We start from the raw sequence: 23,966 nt of genomic DNA on the forward strand, positions 1-23,966 counted from the left end.
ACGTTATTTCCCCTCAAAAGGTTACAAGATTTTAGTATAGTTCCTAGAGAGTTCAGAGCTCTACAGCATGTACTAGTGCTCTCCAAGAAAATCTGTTGTTGTTAGGGGTGTAGTTCTCCTCCTTTTGAGGAGACAAAAACGTGAGAACTGTTATGCGCAAAACAACAATCAATATTTTATTTCAGCTCCAAAGGAATGGGTTTGTTAGAACAAATGTTTTCTATAATTTGGAATATATATATTATAAACTAGACTCTACATTAGTATGAATAGATATTCTTGATTAAGATACACTTTGGACTTCAGAGCACTTTTTTCTTGATAGCTTGTTTCTGGTGGTGTAGAGCTCCGGATTTCTTTTCATTTGGGTGAAATCATTCCTTATGATCTCTGCTGCTTTCCAAGAGTAGAAATAATCCCCAAATGTATTTCTCTTCCATAACTGAACCTCTATATACAGCTTATTTATTCTTAGATTTATATATTTTTGCTTTATGTGTAAACAGTATCTTATATTCACCTTTTTGCCACAATTTTCTTCCCTCTACAGTGTTCCATATGAGCCCTTTTATTCCAGGAAAATCTCTCAACTCTCCTTCTGTCAGTTCTGCAAGTTCTGCATTTTTCCTCACAAATTCCTTTATTTCCACTCTCACTACAGACATTTCTAGAACATAACCTGGGCTGGTTAAAGTAGACACAAAGGACTAATCTGGTTTAAAAACTGTGAAGCATTGTCTTTCTCTCAGAAGAGAGCGCTCTGTGTATCACATGAGGGCTGATAAATCATGCGGGGCAGCTCTTATATGGATCATTTCTTCCTGCCCACCCTCCTTGTTCTGGCTGAGGCCTTCAGCATCAGGTGGGTGGTTTTTCTTGGTGGATGTTGCACAGAATTATTCCCTAGAGTTGTCACTAGGTCTGTAAACTGTTTGAGAGGTACCGTGTATTATTTTTACGCTGGGGAGGAGGGCAAGCAAGATTAAGCACCTGAAATGAAAACTTCTTTGGAGGTACAGTCTTATCCACTCTTCTAAATATAGTGATTGACCTTAGATTTAAAATAAATCAAAGAAAACATTGTAATCCAGAAAACTAGTGGAGTGCAAGGTGGTAATAAAAATCCATTAACATGTAGAAGAAGTGGGCTAAGAAGTCTAAATTACGCAGGAATGAAAAAACGTACTACTTTATCAACTCGGAAGAGATTAATGCGGGAAGATAAAGGTATAGGTGCATCCCTGTATAAAAGGACATTAAGACGTACAAGGTGCTCTTTGTTATTCATAAGGCTTAAAGTGGGGTTGCCAGAGAATTATTTCTGAATGCTAAATTCACTAGACAAGGCTTGAGTAATTGTTATAAGACTTCGTATCCTAGGCTTAAAAAAATCTATTCTGCTCCTTACTTGCAGTGTTGTCAAGGGTATCTCATTAGCACATAAATATAGTTTTGCTGTTCATTAAAACATTTCTGAAAAACAGTGCAAAAGAATATTTGAAAATCTAAAAACGAAATTGCCTTGTTTGCATTCAGTAATGGTAGCAGCACTGGTTCATAGTCACAGGAGTAAAATGAAACATAAGGTGGAGTCCATACCATCTCAAAGTGAAGTGTAAACTGCAGTGTGCAAGTGTGTAAGTTTCTTTGTTTTAAGTTGATTACATAAATACAAGACCTTCCTATGTCCAAAATTAATAATATATATAAAAAGAAACCTCTGTGTACCGTTTCAGGCTGACTGTAACCCACCAATGAACCAAGGCTATTCTCAGTTGTCACTTGGTCGTGCATTTAATAGGATGTTCTTATTATTGTATCTGAAACACAGTTAAACTAATAGCCTGATTAAAAAGTAATTTCCTTTGAAAGGTGTTCAGTAACAGAAAACCTATTGCTCCCATTTTAAGTCATGAATTTCAACAAATAGTGTTTTTAGCTACTCAAATATAATTTAAAAACTCTGAAAGTTCTTGCTTATGTCTGACTGTTCATACCTGGCATCTGTGGGAATGGGCCAGTTGCTCTTTTCAGCAACTCCAACTAAGAAAGAGAATTCCCTTGATAGTATTGAAGGCAACTGATACAGAAATAACCACAATAATAATGTTGTGCAACGGGTTTTCTTAAACAACTCAATTCTTGTGCTTGTGAAGGGAAACTGTTGTCCAAGATGTGTACCAGCTGCTTTAATCAGGGCCATTTCTCCTTGCACGAGAAGATTTGGAGACTACTTTAGAAACAGTGCTGAGATTATGATAAATTTGTGCCATTGTAACAAATGGTTAACATTGGGCACGTCGCTGATGGCTATTTTCTGAGTGCTTTGCCTTTAGTGTTGATGGTAAAGGCATCACAAGCACAAGAAATCTTAAAATTGGTGGCTGCTGGGTGCATGGCTTTGAAGCAGTAAATGGAAAATAAGTGAATGGTGCTTAGAACTGTTTTAGAACCATGGCCATCCCAAATTATAGTATATAAGATTTTCAGGTGCAGCTATTGCTGACAGTAAGCAACTTCTTTTTATAACACAAGCAGCCAAAAAGTTTGGAGAAAAGAAAGGAGCAGCATTGTGAAATACAGGATCAGAACAGTTTTTGATGTTAGGTTGGGGGAGCAGAGCTGGCAGTGTTCAAAACAGAGGTATAAGAAACCACTCCTGTTTGTATTGCAGCTTGGTTCAGCAGCACATCACCAGTCTGAGCACCAGCAAATTCAACTACAGTTTTAAGGACTGGTTTATCCTCTTAGAGGAAGGAAGTGTAAATGTGTGAGTGAAAAGAATGGGAAAGGGGTGAGGGGAAAGGCTGGAGTCACCAAGCAATATTGCTTGGCGCTGACAAAAAGTACCAGATGCTTGGCTTTTGGAAAGTAGCATTCAGTAGCCAGAGAAGTTAACGTAGGTCTGATGTTCATCCGTCTCCCACCCTGCCATCCCAATCTTTTAGATTTGTGAATGTTTTTAATGCTTGTGGAAGATAGATACAGTGAATTTTATCTTTCATAATTTTCTTTAGCAGTTCATTTTTTTCAACTTCAATCTCAACATGTGAATAATATCCATCAGCAAAACAGCACACACTTTAAGAGCAGGTGACCTAATCTATGTCTCTATCCCTTATCTATGTTTTCCTGCAAGTGCAAAATAAATGAGTTTTCAAGTGGTGTATGGTTTTTAATAATAAACCTTTTAAAGTTGCTGTTATCTGAAAGGTATGTATCCAGTAGTGGGAATTAAATGTCAAAGAAATACTGGCTTTGAATTGTTACTTGGTGGTTTTGAAGTTTTTCTTCATTTTCTTTAGGATTCTTCTGTATCTGTGTGTATTTGAGCAGTAGTTTTTTAGCTTTTTCCCCCTCCTTCAAGAAAACCCTTTTGATGGACTGTTCCTTTTCTTTACTTCCTTATTCTTTTTCCTCCAACTGCTTTTGAATCTGTTGTTCAATTCAAAATAGACTTCAATATTCCATCTTTGTCAAGTTCTTTGAAACTAGACAAGGTAGTAGATAATGGCAAATCAGATTATGACTTGCCCAAAGGAATACCTGCATTGTGAATTGAAATATATGTAACTCCTTGTGGGCTAAGATTACAAAGCCTGATTTCTCCTGTCCTTAGCTTGTAAAATGCTGCTGCTTGCATAGGTCTGTTATCTGTTCTAGTCTAACTGAAATATTAAAAATAGTAAAGCTGCATTTTAGACTGTATCTCAACTATTAATCTAGCTATGTGAGTCAAAAGTTAAAGGATTTTGACAGGTCAGATTCACTCCAGGAGTCTAGAAATAGCTTTTGAATTATTAGTCTGGGTAAATGAGAAGCATGGCTGTGCTCAGTACTACCCCTCTGTTGGATTTTACTCTGTGTTGTGGCTCTGTGTTGGTGCTTTTTTCCAATATAAACAAAACGGAGTGAAAAATTAGACCAGTATGTGTTGTGGGGTTATTAAGATCTGGTGTCTGTACCTTTGGATGTCAAGGCTGGCCGAAAATTTGAAGCCAGAGTCAACTCTACCTTGCACTATTCAAAACAAGTCATTAGGAAGATGGGGCAATACTTGAGAACTTCTGACTCACGTAGCTTTACTCCCTCTGAGTTTGAATAGCTTGTTTATTATTCTATCATCTGCATCATTCAAGTAAAACAAACTGTTCTAGGGCTGGAGAAATATCCAGAAAAGCTGGATATTTGTTTTGCCCTGGAATATCCAGCTTTCAGGCTTGAGATACAGGGTGTCTACAGATAACCTGTTGCTCTCAGGAGTGTTGACATTGAGCCTTGAAGTGAAAGGACTGTCTGATGGAAGTTGATGCTTCAAGTGCCTCCATGTGATGAAGAGTTACAGATAATTTTTGGGGGGGGAAAGGCAGTATATGAAAGAGCAAACCATGCAACTGTTTTGATATCTACATGTAATATCTAACACTTACTTGTTCTCTTCATGTCCCATTGTCTGAACCGTTGGGGCTGAGCAGCTGTTTTAAGTGTTTGTGAAGGATGAGTCTGCTTAAAAATCTACATAAAATGAGATTCTATATAAAACAGAATAAACAGTTTCTACGATCCATTAAAATGGAAAATACAGTCATAACAATCTGACTGCACAGTGTAGTGTTTAGAATTATTTGATGGCTTTTTGTTTTTTTTGTGATGAATTGCCTTTGATGAAGTGCCACTGTGTTGGCTAAATTTAGAGCAGTCTCTCACTCCATTATGAAGACAACAACCACCATTTTAGCCAGAAAGAAGGTTGCTGTCCCATAGAGATGATGATATAGTTGGATAGCGATTGGAAAAGAATAGATGAGTAAGATTTCAGGACTGAGTGGAGTTACTACTGTGCAAAACTGAGGACTGCAGTGTATGAGAGCATACATAAAATCTGTTTCAGACTGATGCAAGGAAAGAAAGCATCTCTATCTCAGATCATATTTCACTGAGTATTCTGTGGAATAGCCAATACCAAAATCCTTGATACTCTTCCAGCATGTCAGCTATTTCATTCTGTCAGTTGCCCTGCAGCTTTGACATACAGAACATAAGTGAATAATGATGAGAAATAAGTAATATCCTATTAATGAAACATGAATTCCTTACGGTCATGAGCTGTGCTTGCTTTTATTAAAGGAAAAAAATTTATATTGTTAGCTACTTATTGTATTACCTGACTGTATCTGTACTTAGTTGACCACCAGCGTATGAATGAGTTAGTGTGCTTACATTGGGTAACTCACACGTTCATGGCAGTATAGCTACGGCACCACAATGGTCTTCCTACAATATGAAGCCTGATGGTTGCTACAAGCATCTAACTGATGAACTTATTCTTACTGAAACTAATTTGTTATTTGGAGCTGTCTTATTATAAAAACATGTTTTCTTTCTTGAGTATGATGTAGTCCTTACTCCCTGATTTTTAAGCACGTTTCTAATCCACATGACAATGTGCTTTTCAGGAAGGTGAAGACACTCTTGTTTTATGGGCTAAATTCAGAAATTCTGTTATTGCTTGGTTCTAGACAAGTGATATTACTGTATTGAAATTTGCTTTAGTGTTTGTGAAATTTTGTTGTTTCTCCTCATGTTTTTTTTCTCTGAGTTAATGTATCTCTTAATTTTGTTAGTGCTTTTCTCCTATAAGTAGAATTTCAACCCTTACACTTTCCAGAGAACACTTAAGTTCTTTAGTCTTCTGACGGTAGTTGAAATTATTCTTCAGGATCTCTGCTGCAATTTTGAAAGTGCCTTTGGTCTCTGTGTGTATATAGACACACACACATGAAGTAAGGACAATTTCTCCTCAAACCCTTTTCTTTTTCTGACTTCCGACAAACTTCAGCTTGTACATACAAAGTGAGAGGGAGGAAGAGCTCACTATTGAAAATACTGGGGTATTACATGTGGAGACAGAAGATGGGAGTGACATTTTGCTGCTATCTTTTATATACCATTCATGACTTTCAAAACAGATTATAGCTTTTACTTCATCTTGTGGCATTTGCTAACATTAATACTCCATTTCGAAGTCAGTAGATAAAAAAAAAAGTTGTTTGGAGTAACAATCCTTAGAAAAGGGTACTTCATAAAATCCTGCAAAAATGATTTAAACTTTGAAAATTTTCTAATAGTTTGAGAATTGTTCAGCAACCTTAAAGTGGAATCTATATTTCCTGTTAAAGTCTTTTGAGTTGTTGAATTCCAAGGCGCTTCTTATTGATGGTTTTGAGAGCAGCACAAAAGCTTTTCTGCATTGCACCTGGTTTATCTGTCATGCTTGGATCAGTCTTTAGTTCTGTTTTTTCCCCTCTTAGGTCAGTTTCTATTATAAGGCTTCTTTTGTGGAGTTGGTGTGAGATTTCAGCGGAGAGCGCGCAGTTGGTGACCTCTCCTCTGAGGGATTTGGGATGAATAGGCCTTAACTTGAGCTCCTGGCTTCTGGCTAGGCCTTAACATCCAGGGTGAGCTTTCCTGCTGCTTTTAGAGCGAGATTAACTTCAATGTGTGCGTACAGCTGAAGCTGGCTTCCAGCTCGCTGCTTTCAAGCACACAGGATTCTTGGGATACTTCAGTAAAGAGCCCGGCTATTCCTAAACACCTTCCCGCCAGTCCTGCAAAACTTGTTTTCCTCTTAACAGGTTCGTGCACGGCCAGCTTTGCGTGACACTTGAAGGTTATGTTCTCCCAGGCCCCACAGATGTTAGGTACGCAGTGGAAATTGTGAAGGTTTGCACGCAAGGCCCAAACTGTGTCTGAAGGGCCCTTGTCTATGCCTTAAAGCTGTGAGTCTGTACATGGCTTAAATTTTATTAATAGTGCTTTGTCTGTTTCTTGTAACAGGTTCACACCCAAACTGATCTCATGCTTAGTAGCAGGAAGAAAAAAGGCTTTTTTTCCAACTCATACCTCATTGCAGAATGTTTTTACAAAGGTGTAACGTGGTATGGTTTAGCTCTGTGTTGAGCAGAGATGTAAAGCTTTACATTACCTACTCCAGATACAAATGTTAGTACTAAAGATTGGCAGGAATGATTTGAAAGAAGGATAGATATCCTTTATCACTGTGATTCGTGTTTCTTCCTCCTGAAGCAGGACTCTACCTTTCACACTTGCCGGCTATCTTGTAATAGGTGCTTGTCCCATAGTGGAACTGAGCTATAATTTAGTTGTCCCACGTGTTTCAGATGAATGGTTTTGTCTAGATCTGGCAAAACTGAGAGATGCTATTGGCATCTGTGCGAATTTTGGATTACGGAACGTCTAATGATTAAATGCATTATTGGATGTCATTTATGGGGTGGAATTACTGTCAGAATTTTGGACTACACTAAAGCTACGCTTCCTGTGGGTAGTATATTAGACTTGGGGTTTTTGTTTTGTTTAAATTAGCATCAGTGTTTAACTGTGTAGAGTTTTAATTGTGATGCTAAATGTGCTGTGTCATGTGCCTGGAGTTGCAGAGACTTGTCTGTAAATCCTAATGTTGGGATGAAAGAGGAAAACGCAAAGTTATTGAAGGAAGTTATCTGTCACATGCAAGCTTGTCATAAAGTTACCTTATTAGAGGAGTTACTAAGTAATTTTTCAGACTTCAGGAATTTTTCCCATCTGTTTGTGTTAAAAAGATGCCCATCTTGAAAGATGTTGAAGGAAATGGTTCCCTTGTTCTGTAGTGGCTCAGTTCCCGAACCTAAAGATGGATCTTCTTCCCTCTTTTTAAAAGGGTTCAGATTTTAAGTCAATCTCACTTATTGCCTAAGAAAACAAAAGGAAAGTAAAACCACAGTGCTTTTGCGTGCTATACAAAAGATTTGAGACAGCAACTTTAATTCACCCATCTCAGCCTGTCAAGAGTTTGCTTTTATGCCTGTGATAACCTTCTGCTAGGGCTGAGGAAAATATGGTGTAATGTTGTGTTGCTTCATTGCATCGTAGTCCTGCAGATCGGATCCAGCAAAGCACTCAGCCTGTCAAGTGCATCTTCCCCCTTCACCTCCCCCTCCTGGAATAGCTCTCTTGGATCCTGTTTCTGCGTTGTTTTAAGTCACCTTGTTTCCTTTACTACAAACTGTGTGACTGCAAGAGTGGTTTTGCCTTTAGATGTACTTGCATTTCTGATAAATATATGTATATCCTTTTGATCTGTTACGTTTGCAGGTTTAAATATTTATAAAACAAAATTAAGCTGAAAAGTGTTTAGTTCTAATTGCGTTCCTTGTCTGCAGTCTTTACTTCAAGATGTGTGTGAAAGGCATGAGAATTTTCTTCCATTTCTCTTTTCCGTCCCAGCTGTTTTCTGTATTGCAGCTGAGGGATTGCTTACTGCTTCCTTCAGAAATATATAGGAGGAGAATTGGAAATACCTGGGTTATTGAAATAATTGTTATTGGGTTCACACACTGTAAAATGAGTTCTACCAACTTATTCAGTCCTTCACCTTTCTCTCAATTAACAACTTAAGTTTCCTAAACTTCCAGAAAATAAGAGACTTTCTCATGTGCAGAAATACTGAAGTAGAATAGCACATCCATTGCTTTCTATGCTTTTCTCCCCTCTGAAAAAGCTGCTTTTCTTCCCTTTCCCCCCCCCGCCCCGTTCTTCTGAGAGCCTTTCTTGGAGGTAAGAACAAGCAGTGATGAATTGAATTGAACTGAGGATTAGAGACAGGACTTTGAAATGCAGGCTAATTCATCGGGCACTTCTGATATTGTAGAATTAACAAGAGATGGCATTAAATCATGCCTGAACATTTGTTGGAGTAATTGCACATTTTTCTGCTTGAAAGAAGGCAGTGTTTTGAGTAATGTGTGGCTTCATGTTGTAACTAAACTTTTAATCCCTTGTGCTGAAGGTGGTATTCCCATTACGCTTTTCCCTGCTACCTTGGCTGTACACACCTTCAGCTGCTTCCCATCAATCAAACCAGATAATTTAGTGGTTGAATTGATGGTTTAAATAAAACCCAACCGATGAAATGCATGGGTACCCCTGTCCTCCTGGCCCTGTTCTGGCCAAAAAGCTCACTGTCAAGTCTGTTGGGTCTGTGGGATTGTTAGCCAGGGATTCAGGCTTATCTGGTTGATTTTTTAGAATGGCTCTAATGCCCACTGTATTTCTTGGATCTGAATCGGAGTACGTATGCTTGCGTTAAGCTACTTGAATGTCCAGACTTCACATCTCGCAGAGCTGTCAAGCGAGAAGCTGAATACGCACAGTAATTCTCAAACGAGCCCAAAGAGCTTTGAGAGCAGCACAGCGAGCAGAAACTGTATCCGCATCAAGCTGTGCCCTACCTTTTCGGGACCTGCGTGGCTGCCTCTTCTACCTTGCCCCTTTCCAGAGGCTGGTCAGTTTTTAAAACAAGTAAATAAATGCTTTGCAAATGTCACAAAGTGCATGGAAAGCAGTAGGCGTGAGACAGGAATACTAAAATTAATGCTGCTGCTGGAGTATATACCTAAAAACAGTTGTTAACCAATACAAGAGACACAGTGGTGACAGAGACCTCCCTGGAGGTGGCCATACCAATGAGATGCTTTCAACAAGTTGGAAATGGGGAAGTTTTATGATGTCTCCTTGACTCTTCATTTTTTTTGTCAGCTTTTTTATGACATATGCTGAGTGATGTGGTATCCAATGTACATGTTTTGAATGATGACGATTTATGATTAATTTATTCCTGGATTTTTTCCCAATCTAGTGCAGCTAAAAGAGCAGTGTAAATGCTCTTGCTGCTATGTGTGTACTTACCATGTAAATCGTGGAATTACGTGTTTGCACTGACATAATCAGTTCAGAATAGAAGGCTGTTTTAAATGTTATTTAAAATGACATTTTTTGGTTATTTTTTTCTTTCCACTCTCCTTGTGGGAACTAAAATTGAGTGATAAGACTAAATATTTTTCTTGAATTTAAATAATTATTGCAGATGTTTTGTGATGTATTATTTTTGTAGTCTGTAGCTGCTAGTAAAGACCAGTGAGACTTTTATTCCAGATGTGGAAAATTTAACAGGAAACACTGACTAGACAGACCTTTTTGTTTTCTGCTTCTGACCTCCATCCCTGCTTTCCTTTTTAGAGATGGTTCTTCCTTGCTTTCAAAGTTACCGGTGCATTTGAGAATTCACCCTACCATCTATCCCAGTACCCTTAAATGTTTCTCCACCTTTTTTTTTCTTGCCTTCCCTGCCATCCATTACACATTTTGCAGCCTTCTGAATTACGAGGATCGATGAATAGTCTTTGTAAAAGCAGCAAAACCTTTTAATGGTTCCTCTGCAATGTTCCTGTTGCAATAACATTTTCTGTGGTACATGAGGCTTTCCCCCAGCCTCTGCTATTTCTGGGGCCAGGTGACAATCGCTTCCAGAAGTCGGAGGGAGACTCTGGTTTGCTTTCTGGTCCTTGAGCACTTTACAGCAAGTGCCATTCTTGCTTCTGTCTGTGGTAGGCTGTGCTGAGTATTTTTTGCTTGGTTGGTAGGGCTGCTTTGTGCAGGGGAGATGTGGGTTAGCTGGTTTTATTAGAAGTAGCCTCTGCCAAGAAGATGTGCTCTTATCCAGCCTTAGTTTAAATAAGCAGATGTTTCAGTGAGCAGATATTATTGCCCTTCTCTGACTGTCCTCTGTTGGAGGATCTCTTCAGCTGTAGGTGAAAAAGGCTGTTGAAACTAAAGAAAACAAAGGATGTGATGTGTGTTGTTTTTTTGTGTGTTGTTTTTTTGTGTGTTGTTTTTTTGTGTGTTCTTCTGTGTTTTTTTTTATATAGTTATCTTGCCAACTTTGGAAGGCAGGCAATGCTTACTTTCCTTCTACTTTCCTGACAGGTGATAAGATTAACCACTTAGTTTAGACACACATTACTGGAGTCGAAGTCTCTAGGCATAAGAGAGTATGGTTTGTTAGAGATGGATACCTGAATTGTCAAAGCTGTAAGAGTATTGTGTCCTTTTATACCTTTAGGATCAACGTTATGCAACGTCAGATGCTTACAGAAGAATTCACCATTTATTGTAAAACACTATTACAATCAAAAACCGTGTGGCATTTGCCTGCTATTCAATTAATGTAACATATTAAACCAACACAGGGATCTGAAGGATAAAATGTGTTACTTTTAAGCTATCTTCAAATCCATTTGGATTTTTTTCTTTAAAATACAGTGTGAAATACAAAGATCTGCATTCCAACGTAGCTATATTTAAAAGCCTATTGCGTGAATAGCCCTACCTGCCCTAACCTGGGGGTTTTCTGTTACTATTGGCTCTTGTCAATGGAGTAAGTTTATAATGCCCAGAGATCTTAAACGAAGCTGAACAAGAACTTGCAGTTTATCTCGTTTGCTGTACAAATAACTCTGCTGCTGCAAAGTTGGATCGGGCTTTCCCTCAGAGAATATGTATCCATGTATGCCAGAAACTTCAGGGAAAGCATTGTTTTTGTCTAATCCAATCTCAGCTTATAAAATGTCATGTCAGGTTTTATAGTTGTTCTGGTGCTTCAGATATTGCCCGTAAGCACTAAAATATGCGCTTTGTCATAACTGAAGGTAAACTTTACAGATAAGTAGGGCCCAAAGGCATTTAATTTTGTCTGGAGATGACAGGTTATGGTAACAGGCACTTTCAAAATGTTTTGAGTATATTCCCTGAGACTATATCTGAACATATGAGGAGCTATCAAATTATAATTTTGATTACTTTTCCACATTTCTTGAGAATTTAAAATTGCCTTCTTGTATGCATGTGTGGTGCTTGTTTGTGTTTTTTGTTTTCCCTTACTGGAAGCTTCTATTTTTCCTTTGAATATTCAAACGTGTGAAAGAAACATACCTTTGGCAGTAATTTACTTAAACTGTGTAAGGGAATTAGAAGGAAAATTTAATTCTGTGCTGTATTAATTTCAGACGTCACTTCCAACAAATATATTACTTCTAATCAAATTTTTGCAAAGTGTTTTTCTGGTTACTTATGTTTTGCTTCTTGATGTACTTGGACATGTCTGTTTTACTAATGCTAAGCAACTTGGCAACCACCAACTCGGCATTTGCTTACAAGGTATTTCTTGCCAGTCTTGCCTGTAAGAATCAGTATTCTGGGTGTTTTCAGAGTCTGCTCTGCCGTTTCATGCAAAAGGTTTTTTGCTGACAGGGGAAGGCATGGATGCCCATTAATGTAATTACATTAAATTGCTAGAGTGCTTGTCTGGCATGTAGAAAAGCTGGCCCCGTTCTCTCCAGAAAGAGAGACTTGGAGTCATATTTCTTGAGACGTTCCCGTGGAAGGCAGCGCGTCAGTGACCAGCAGATGAGTTCAGCTCTCCTTGCTTAAGTTTCTCCAGGACTGGGAGTAACTGGCACTTCAGAGCCTATTTAGCTATTCTATAAGCATTTAACGCAATGCCTATTTGTAAGCTTGTAAACTGGATTAGGGAAAAGCGAGGCAGATATTAAGCACCAGCAGTAGCAAACAAGATCAGGCTTTGGCTGCATCCATAGCATAGCCGGCTTTGAATCCTTCCCTTAGGTAACTAGCTTCTGCGAGGAGCCTTCATGCCTGGGCTGGGCACCCAAATCCTAGCAGGCACCGAACTGCTGCTATGCCAAGTGGCCCTCTACGAAACATCCAAGTGCTTCTGTGTATCTGGCCCCAAGTGCATGATCAGAGCACAAGTGTATAAAGTGCCGCGAGGAGTGTCTGCTGCAGCAAGAGCATCTCTTCCAAAATCAACCCATTTGACTGATGTGCGCCGCATGATGCAGAGAAGCCTTATATTAGGCCAGCTGGATCAGATGATACTTTGAAGATGCTGCCAGTATTCAGCTTCCTTTTAGAAAATTATCAGTAGAAGAAAATCTGTCTGCAATTGGCCCTTGGCCAACATCTTAAAAGCAAGTACGAAAACAGATATTAAGCCCTAGCATGTATTTTATCCCGTGATGCCACTCTGCTCAGTTACTTTATCCGAGCATATGCTACCGAAGCAAGTAAAACTTCTATTTTATTTTTGCTTAATTCCCTGCTTTGTATTCTGCATGAGCAATGTTGCAGTGTGCTGCTACATGGTGATGAGCATAGGAGTTGGTGTCTTCCGTGTCTGACGTGTTTCAGAGGGTTAGGTGGTGTTATCCTGTGGGGTAGCACTGTGTGTTGGCCCATGAGATGTTCTCATCTGGCTTGCTGCCGTCATCACGGAGGAGGCAGCGAGCAGCTGTCCTGGTAGTGCTTGGTGTAGTCAGAGCCCCCAGCCATCTCTTGCACCGGGGTGTTGTGTGGTGGGGCCTCAGTGGTAGAAAAGGCTGTTCCTGGGGTCACACCTGGCTCCCAGTTAAGATGTTTCAACCAGAAGAGCTTTGCTGAAAAGTGTGTTGACCTGTCACTTGTAAAGGGTGTGATATCTTAATATATCTAGCAATGTTACACCGTGGTACGCGGTTCTCTGGGTGACAGGAAGTCAGTGCAGGATAGAAATCTCTCCTATAACGAGGTTTAATTCCTCACAGTTAAATGTCAAATCCGTGATACGTGAAACTTCATTTTTTTTAAAAAGGTAAGCATAAGTAGGAAAAGCAGTAGTACTTTTTACAGTGGAGTGATACCTAGAGACTTGGATGAGTTTAACGTTTGTTTTTTGTTTTATGCAAAGTGAAATAACAATTGACAAAACACTAATTGCTTTGAAACAGTTTTAAGGAAAACAGTTTTAAGGAATATGGCATTAGATGCAAATAAATGTACCAAAACCAGAAGGGTAAGCAGTCTGGAAGGCCTAAGTAATGGTAGTGAAATTATCCACTAATGTATGTCTGTGTATAATTACAGCTTTCTAAACTAAAATGGCACTCGTCTTAAATTTTGTGTTGAATATGATCATGTCTTGCTGTAGCTGTATAGAAATGCTGTAAAAAGTGAGTTTGAATCTTGTCTAGTGTTTGTATGAGCTACCTCATTCTCCCTCTCCCCTCACCACTCAATGCAGCCTTAAGTGTGCGACTCATCATTTGATGAAGCATTTTCTTGTTTCTTTAAAATAGCTGAGGCTCTGATTCTTGAAACTGGGATTTTCTACTTCACCTTTTTCAAATCTCGAATTCAATCTGCCAGGTTGTCTTATTGGAGTGGATGAATTGAGCAGGAAAAGAAAAGTGGTAATAGCAAGGCTTATAAACTAATGTGAACCTTTTCTGGCATGCAGAGAGTACAATGGTTTCTGAAAAAAAAACAGTTGCTGCGTTTTAGTGACTGACTTAAAAAACAAACAAAAAAAAAACCAACAAACGAAAAACCTCCCAAATTTATTCAGTTTTATCTACCTTCTGTAGTTAAAGCTACTGAGCTATTCTGTTCAATATGTTGAGTAGTAAACACTTTCCTTGTCCTTTTTGCTGAAATGTTATTAATTTAAAAACAAACAACAATTAGCCTTGGGTAGCTAATGTAGATGTCCATTTACCTTAATTTCCGTGGGGAAAAAAATGAAATGTCGTTATGACTTGCATGCTTTAAAAAAGTGGCAAACGTAAATGTACATCATGTTAACTTCTGAGCTGTTGAAATAACAAAGGTATTTAGGTAATTGAATTTAAAATTTAATTGCATTTCAGTTAGGTTTATTTGGTACATACCGGGGTAAGATCTCCCACTGAATGGAGTTGAAAGCTTGCAATTTTTTCTTTTCATAGCCCATCTGGTCCTGAATCAAGAATAATGGGAAACTGTGACATGATGTATAAAACCAACGTATGCCAAATCCCTGACACCTGCAGTATCAATGGAGTGCACCGATCTTGATGTTCCTGTGTGAGTCCTGGCCTGAGAAAGTAACATCACAAATGAGGACCACAAAGATATTACTGTAGTGGTGCCCCACATGCATCTAATGTTTGATTAGCATCTATGCTGTTTGGATAGCTACCCCTTTGTTTTTTCAATAAGCTCAAAATTCTTGTCCGAATGTATTTCCAGCAAACAAAAATGGCTTTAGATTAAAGCCTGATGTTGTCAGCTTTTTTTCTTAGTATGTCAGAAAAATAGTATTTTAAAGTATTAAATACTAACAGCATTAGCAATATTTTAGTATTAGCCTTTTTCTATTTTCTCGTTAAATCCCCTTCTCACACTCCTGATTAGAACTGTGCCTCCCATTGAGCAGTTTCAGTTGCTTTTAATCTTGCCTTAAGCTTAGTTTTGTGTATGAATGAATGCTGTCAGTGCAAGCATTGTTTTCTTCTATCAAGAAGATTACTCGTCAAATGCAAGTGACTTCTGAAGATTACGTTAGAAATCGGTATTTTGTTTCACTCTAAGCAAGCTGAAAAAGCAACTCCTGTGATGATGACAACATAGGAAAGTCATTTGACCATATGTTTTATTTGTGTGCTGCACCAAATTAACATGCTGAAGCAATTTACAGTTAGAGAAGCAAAGAAACTGGTTGGTCTGGTGTATTTATATCTATGCCTTTAACGTCTGCTTTCTTTTCCTTTTGTGCGTTTTGAGTTCTCTCTAAAGGACAAGGTATCTTTTCCCTTAAAAGACATTGGATGTCTACATATACTTTCCAAATGCTTTACTGGGTGAAAGTAATAGAGCATCATTAAAATAGATTTCTTTTGGAGAAGAAAAATACCACAAAACACTAATCTAGGGCACAGAGATTAGAGATTAATATCCCATACTCTCTTGGACCTGTTCTGTTTGATAGGGAGGCTGAAGATCCAGCAGTCTGTGTTAGGAACTTCCGTTGGCAATGGGTCTCGCCTAAGAAATTCTGCAGACTGTAGCTAAATAGTTATGTAGAAGCCTCAGACTTAAAAGAATTCAAAACTGCATTCAGCTTTTCTAAATTTAACATTTGCCTTTTGTAGTTTGTGTTTAACTCTGGGGGGAGGAAACACCAAACAAGGTGAAAAAACTTGATAACTAATCGTGCTTAATGGCATGTTAAGCATACAAGGAAGGCAGAGATTTCCCCTAAAGACGTAAAGTGGGTGGGGGTGGAAGAAAAGAGAATGAGGAAGCACTCAGTGCCTTTTCTTTAATTTCAGGAAAAATACCTCCATTTTTTTGGTTGCTTAATGGATGTTTTGCATTTATTTTTCAATTTACATAGTTTTGGATGCTTCCCAATAATTTGGGACAGTGAAGAGCTTGGTAGAAATTGGCAAAATTTGACCTTATTATATTGAGAATTGTTTTAAGTGCAGTTGATACTTGCAGTTAATGAATTAAGTGCTTCCATAGCACTGCTACCTTTAAAATGGTGTACCGAGCCAAATAGCAAGTAAAATAAAGCTTTCCAGAACCACAGAAAGCTTTTGTTTCAGTGTGTTGGTGGGGCTTAGAGGACAGTGAAAGATAATTTCCCTCATCAACATGCTGTGATAATTCTCTTGAAATGTGTTTTCTTATTGTCTTAACTTAATTAAAAGAAAAAAAAAGCAAGTGTATTGACCTCCACAAGGCCCAATAGCCTGAAACATGGACTACATGATGGGATATAGTATAAGCACCTGGGCATATTCCCTCTCTGATATCCCGAATGCATGATTCTATGAAAAATGTGCATTGGTAGGATTTCATTTTTAACTGATTTAGTGTTTATATGGCTGCTTCTCTAAAAATGATGACCAGTAACAAAACATCAGTATTGAGTTTTGAATGTAAGGCATCATATTTCTAAAATACGGAAACGCAAATATCCAGTGGTGCATACTTAATCTAAGTAGTAACTTCAGCTGGATGGAAAAATTCAGATGTGCCTGTGGAAATGCTATAATTTATGGCTTAAATGTTCTCCAACATGAATTTGGCCAGTTCCAACTACTTGTTATTCTAAAGAATTGTTGGATGTGGCTTAGGAGTTGTGGTGGCAGAGACCATTTGCAATAGACGATTTGTGTACCGTCACCTTGTTCTGGAGGCTTGGGCAGATGGCTACAAACTGTTCTGCTCTGTTTCTAGGTGCACTTAATTGATTACCATAGGCGTAGTATTGTATCTTCTTACACGACTCTATTCATAGCGAAGATGTTGCCTTTAGAGGGGTTGTGCCAATGGAACCATCTTAGAACTGGGACTTCTTCAAGGCAGATGTAGAAAGGGCAACAGAATTTCCTTTGACACATGTCCAAGAGCAGCAAAAGCTGCTGGCACTGAAAACAGTTGGCGAAGCGTAGTGTGCAAATCAGCATACTATTGCTAATTATCTTTTTTAAAAAAGTTACCCTCTTCTCAACTTCATCCAAGTGCATAATATGATATGAATCCAAATTTCTTGACATCTTGTATTTTTGTGGTAATGAGAATACAAGAGCGTGGGTTTTTTCCTGTTGAAAGGAAAATGAGACTTACAGATTGAGAATAAATGTTGGATCCTGGAGAGCGGGTAGGAGAGAAGAAACTTATTAATGCTTTTTCTCAACCCTCTCTAAATGGCTATTACCAATATTACTGGAATAACAAATCCATCAGAGTTGCCTTGAATAAGCTACACTGAAACCAACACATGAAAACTGCAACGTGGAAGTATTTTGGAAGGTTTTTATTCAATCAGAAAGCTGCCACTTTAGTTATAACTGCTAGGTAAACTGACTTTTTTCAGGTAACTTTCATATTTGGGTTATTCCTTACTGGAAGAAGGCTTTCTTCAGGTCTTAATTTTTGCCTGCCTTGCTCATTTGAGTATTACTCATCAAAACTTTTTTAATTCTATTTTTCCTGGTACATTTCCTTCTTAAATACTAGTTTTTCTTTATCAAGTAAGAATTGTTGCATAAATTAAATGCAAAATCCCATCTTAAACTTTTTGCCTATTTCTACCATTTTCAAAGTAGCAGAGGAAATAACTCTTTTCTCTTCCAAAATGCACAGTTAGCTCTGTTGAACCACATCATAAACTTAAAATCCAGAGACTGTCATTGCTGTTTGCGTTGAAAACACAAAATTATACTAAGGATATTTTTTTAAAGAATATGTGCTTTTTTTTTCAGGAGGACCCAAATGACGTTGACCCCAAAAGGAAAGATGTGCGTGTCAGTGATGGGGAAGACAAGGCACAAAGTGTGGAGACGTTACCTCCAGGTATCGCAGTAAAGTTTGTAATGAAAGATCCGTGGGCACAGAACATTGCTTTATGGCTTTCAAGTAGCTAAGCAGTTCTTTTGATTTCAATCATTCTTTGTAGTTTGGAAATGATAGGATTACTTTAGCAGTATGTATCTCTGTTCTTAAAGCTTCAGCTTCCTTATCTTGCCTGCTTCACTGCTCCTTTGGGCTTTAAGTCATAGAAAGAAATTTACTCTTTGCTAGTACGTTTATATTGCCTTGCAATAGGTTTGAGCTGCTGTAAAAGCCTGTGGTACAAAAGTAGTCCATTTCTCTGTGGAGAATGCTGGCAGGTAACAGACAAGTCACCTTGAAACTGTACTTCTGACTGAAGGTTCAGCCAAGTTTCAGGCTTTTTTGTAGCTTTGTCTAGCATTTGTGGCAGGTTGATTTTTTTTTTTTAAGTGTGCTGATGGTGTACCTTATTTTTTCCTCATGCTTGCTCAGTATTTGTTGAATGTTGGCAAATAAACAGAACAACATGTTTTTTGTGTTATTTGAATGAAATGGAGATGAGCTGGGACGGTTAAATGTTAGGGAGTCTTCATTTTGTGTGACTGCTCCCGTAAAACTTCTTTTGCAGCTTAACTGCTCCACATCAATGAGATTTAATGGGTGGCTAGAATTGACATACGAAGGAGTGCAGAAATATTGAAATGGATTTGAAAATTTTATACTGTATTCAAAAAAGTTACCATACAGAGAGGGCAATTTACGATCAGATGGCTTTACAACGTTGTAATCTTCTGCAGTTAATCCTTATGTTGGGCTAGGAAACAAATTTGTAAGCCAAACATTTGAAGTGGCATGAGATTTTGAGGAAAGAACTAACCAAAGTAAGCTTTACTTTAAGCAGCTGAAACTTCCATCCCCATAAACATGAGTTTTTTGTTTTACAGTCTTGAAGTTCTGATACAGTATAAGCTGTTTAAATTTCATGGCTTTTTTTTTTCCTGTAGCATTTGGCTTACTTTGTCTTAGATGCTTTCTGGTGGGGGGGAAACAAGATTCTAGTTATGTATGTATACTTTTCGTAAAAAAAAAAACAACAACAACAAAACAAAACAAAAAAAACTTTATGTATGAACTGAGAAATAAATCCATTAAAAAAAAAAAAGAACTGACTAATATAACTTGGTTTCTGATGGATCATCCCAATTATTTTTTTCCTTAACAGAACTCTCTGCAAACTTATTAAATATTTTCCCTAATACTGGGTTTACAGGTTGGCCAATCTCACACCTTCCAGCTGAGAAGGAAAGTTGTTTCTGGAAGGAAGTATCTTTATTTCTACTTCAATATTCATGTATTCAGAACCAAACCCTTACACGTGTCTTCAAAGACTTTCTATGTTGCCCAAAGTAGCCGTGAGTATTAAAAGAGGTGGGAAGTGTCATAGGTCAAAAGGGAGAGAGATCAGAAGCTGGAAGGTTAGAAGTAAAATTGAGTGTAAAGTAGAACAGGTCAGGACTCCTCTCATTTAATCCATTGATCAGTAGTCTCTTATGACTTGATTTAACAGGCAAGAGAATCATTACTGCAAAGTAGCATGAGAGTCTCTAGGCAAACATCAAAGGCTACACAGAACTTTGCACTCTTAAACCACTGTTTTGATTATTTCCAATCTGCATAGGCAAACTTTTGAATTCATATGGCAGTGGAACTTGGAATTCATACTTCTGCAGATATTTTGTGGGGTGTTTTAAGGCAAAATGAACAAACTTTTGAAGAGGCTTGGTTCAAATCTTTCTTTTCCATTGAGGTTAGGAGACCTGTGGTTTAGGTTTCACCATTATGCAGTCCGGTATCTTTCAGAATTTCTAGAAAGTAAGGAATTATTTATCTTTATCTTTGAAATGGCTTACTATAAAGATTTAACTGCTGTTCTTCTACCTTCTGTACATCAGAGTATATCTATCCTTTGTCATTTGATGACTTTTTTTTATATGTTGCAAAATTTTATTTCTTGATTTGTAAAAATGGTATTGTCAGCTTTTGTAGCAAGAAAGACTGACCCTGAACTGTCTCTGTGGATAACTAAAGCAGAACTATATAGCCAATTCTTTTTAGATGGATGTTTTTCAACCTTGAACAAGTAATAATAAGAGTTTCAGCAGTTATTCAACAAGCTCCTTCTGTTTAGTTAACAAAGATCTGGAATCTCTGAATGTCTGAAAGTCAAAATAATCATATTTATATTGAGTATCCTACTGCTTTTAAGCTCCTCTGAGTCAGTGAGAGGGAGCGCAAGCTATTTGTGGAATTTTGTATCTATCTAGTCCTACTCCTTGGTGCCTGCTGCTTGGTCTCATGCAGATTTCTGTTGTGCTTTTTTTTCTCTTCTGACTTCAACCTGCTTTTACTGTTATCTGACTTTTCCCTAATAGATCTGATTCATATTCCACACAGTTGACAGGACCTCTGCTGGAGCCAGAGCCAAGCTTTGCATCCTTCCTGCCTTCTGAAGCCAATTTCATTTGTTTTTATATTCTATGGGCTGGCGCTGTTTTTCAGTAAATCTACTGCTATGACACAGTCTCCTTTATTTTTCCTCAAATTTGTTATGTTTTCTGCACTAGCTTTGCATTTGCTGATTTTAAAGTCCTAGGGAATAATAGGTGATACATCTTGAATGATTTTTATCAAGCTCTACTTGGATGGAAATAATACAATAAAATCCACAAAACTAGTACTATTTTCTTTTAAATGCAGCTAATTACAGTTAGTGTAAAAAAAAAAAGTGCTTCATGTTTAAAACTGACCAGCTTATTAAAAATAATTGCAGAGAATTGCATTATTTTCATTGATTGCCTTCTCCAAGACTTTAGATTTGAGAAATACCTGCTTCTGTCTGTGGACAAAAAAAAGCAGCTTTGCTGGGTTTCACTTATTTTTTTTTTATCTTGGCTCTGCTCAGCTCATCCACCTCAGAACAATCAAACCTAATTAACAACAACAACAAACACTGAAGAACATCTAACCTCTGCATCTGTAAAATAAACACTTGTCAAAAACGAGTTTACTGCTGTAGCATCCCCTGGTTCCAGTTTCTTAGCCATTGCAGTGGTTTTTGGTTCTGTTTGATGTTGGTGACAAACCCTGCAGTTCCCTTACTCTTGATTTATTGTCATGTTAGGTGTCAGTATAGGTTGCCTTAAAAAAAAAAAACAAAAAACAACAACATGCTTGAGTTTGAAGTTACCAACCTGCTTAATTTAGGTTTCAAATAACATTTATATTTTTGCATGTTCATTTCACCTGGCAAAGTTGCTGAATTTCAGGAAAATACAGAGCCAGCTAACTCCCCAGAAGAAATTAAGTAGGATCCTATGAGTGTACCCCAGAGAAGCATTCAACGTTGTATTAGAGTCCTTTTGAATGCTTGGAGTGCTTTTCGAAAGCTCCTATCTAAATGTATATAAAAGCACTTCAAGTATAGATTATAATAAATATATTGTAAAATATAGTAATGCATTAAATCTTTTTTGTAGACCAGAAAAGCAGTGACTACCTTGTGTTACAACCTTCTGCTACTATCTGATAGCCAAATCACACCTTGTGTTCATGTTGCTATTGTCGGTTAGCTCCTCAGGTGGTCCTGAAACTATAGAGCATTTTCAATCAGCTTGGTGGTATTTGTCTAAGTAAACAACAGGTGATTACTGTATTAAATGAAGGAAAGGGTTCTTTCAATATCAGAACCTTCTAGCAGAAGTTAACATACAATAGGTAGAGCACAGTTTACGGTGGAAAGCTTTGAACGAGGTCTACCTTATCTACCTTAGTTTCCATTATTCACAAGTTGAGAGAAAGAACAAAGGCGAACCTTGAAACACCTGAGCAACCTCTGACTCTCACAGCTGTTGCAATGGTATTCTGTCTGTGCATTATCAGTGTACTTCAGGATATGCCTGAACTGTACTCCTTGTTTAAAAGCTGAGCTTGAAAGGAGTGACATCTCTGCAATCTGCCACCTACTGAACTTGAAGTACCTCAAAAACTTTGTGTGTTACCTGTGAAAACAATGACCCCTTTCATCTGTAATAAATAGTAACCCCAAAAGACAGCTTTTGCTTTGTATCTTTTTTTTATGCACAACATGCTCAGAGGAGATCATTGTGTGCATCTATGTAAGAAGTGTTTGCACTGTATTAGAATTTAAGCTCCTTTTTTTTTTTACCTTTGGTGTAAATTGACAGTAGGTAACATCAGTTTGGCTGTCAATATACAAAAAAAGGAAATGTTTAATTGGAGGTAAGAAATAATAGTTTAAATACATTTGATATCGAACTATTTTAAAGCTGAAGAAGATGGTAAATATTCTGAAACTTTGTTTCTAGGGGATTGACGTTAAATCTGCCTTTCAATTTTTAGGTATACAAATCCAAGTGCCAAAACCAGTTATATAATAACACACTCTTTGTTAAAGAAGAATTAATCTGTGAATCCTTTTCTGAGTATAAAGAAAGTTGCAGTTATGTTATGTAACTCATACTGGAGAGCGATCTAGTGTTCTGCCTACATGAAATGCTAGTTTTTAAGAAAAATGCAATCTTGTACTTCTGAAAGGCTTGGTCCTCAAATAGTTTGGTTATGTTTGTTTGTATTTTTATTTACGAAATGCAACAGTAGTAAACTGAATTGTAATGTCTTTGAAATCTAGATCTTTAAAGAGATCTACCATCTTAAAGCATGTGGATATGTGGAATGTTTTTTAATGGAAATCATCATGGTAGTTGGGGCAAAAAACAGCAACCAGTAAATAAGATAAAGCATGGTCTGGTGACTAGTGTAAACTAAGGTGTAAAGTGGTTCAATTGCATTAATTTGTAGGTTATTATAGAAATCTAATATGCAAAAGTGAGTGTGATGCTATGCTGTTAAATACTATTGGGGCTTAATTATTTTATTGCAAAATCAAACAAAATGGATTGTTGAATTCGCCTTTTAAATTGCCAAGATTGACTTAGATATTTTCGTGTTTTTCTATTGTAGGAAAAGTTCGGTGGCAAGATTTTGATCAAGATGCTTATGTTAGCGCTACTATGGTGCGATCTGGTCAGGATCCATATGCCCGCAATAAGTTCAATCAGGTAGAAAGCGACAAACTTCGAATGGACAGAAACATTCCTGATACAAGGCATGATCAGTAAGTGTCAAACTGAGCCATGTTTGTCTTGGATTAGTTTTTGTTTATGGCTTTTGAGCAGCAGGTGATTTTCCTAATGCAGGAGTTCTCTAGCTTTCAGAATGACAGGAACAGCAAACTATGATGTGATCCTTAAACAGCAGGGTAAGAACAATACATCTTGTTCAAGTTTTTCTGTTTCCATGACTTCAATCAGTGCGTGTCCTGTATCCAAGCTGGTGTTGCATTTCAGTCTCTTTATTCTTGTTTACCTGATGGCTTTTTGCGGCTTCTACATTTGTAGCATGTTTTATCTTAACTTCACTCTGGTGATTGACACCTCAATCAGCACAGCTCTGACATTATTTCTGTACTTGCTAGTCTCTGGAGACACGTTGTGTAGTTCTTTACATGAAGTTGACTTGCAGGTCTTTCCTAGTAAGCTGGGCTGATTGCTGAACCCTCTTCCCATTTTTAAGGGAAACATGGACAGAGTAATAGCATGTGATCAACACCAAAATGATTACTTCAAGGTCATGTGGCTGTGATGTTTTTTCAAGTATATAAATTGGCCTGAGTTAATGGCATCAAAATTCATACTGGGGATCGAATCATTGTGTGGTTGGGAAAGATGCTGGATTAACTGCTCAGTGATGAGACGCATTCTTCTACTTGAGTTCCAGGATTCACCTGTTTTCCTCTTGCTGTAGGAACAAGGCAGATAGTTATTAAATAT

General features: G+C 37.7%; 1 protein-coding gene across 1 annotated transcript in view; it reads left to right on the forward strand.

Moving 5' to 3' along the window:
- Nucleotides 1-23,966, forward strand: part of GALNT2 (polypeptide N-acetylgalactosaminyltransferase 2) — a 108,159-nt gene that overhangs the window by 35,230 nt on the left and 48,963 nt on the right. The window contains exons 2-3 of the mRNA XM_080585203.1: nucleotides 17,988-18,078; nucleotides 23,098-23,251. Coding sequence (XP_080441329.1) covers nucleotides 17,988-18,078; nucleotides 23,098-23,251 — 245 coding nt within the window. The remainder of the gene's footprint in view (nucleotides 1-17,987; nucleotides 18,079-23,097; nucleotides 23,252-23,966) is intronic.

Source organism: Anser brachyrhynchus (assembly GCF_964034855.1).
Source record: "Anser brachyrhynchus genome assembly, chromosome: 3".
Lineage (NCBI taxonomy): Eukaryota > Metazoa > Chordata > Aves > Anseriformes > Anatidae > Anser > Anser brachyrhynchus.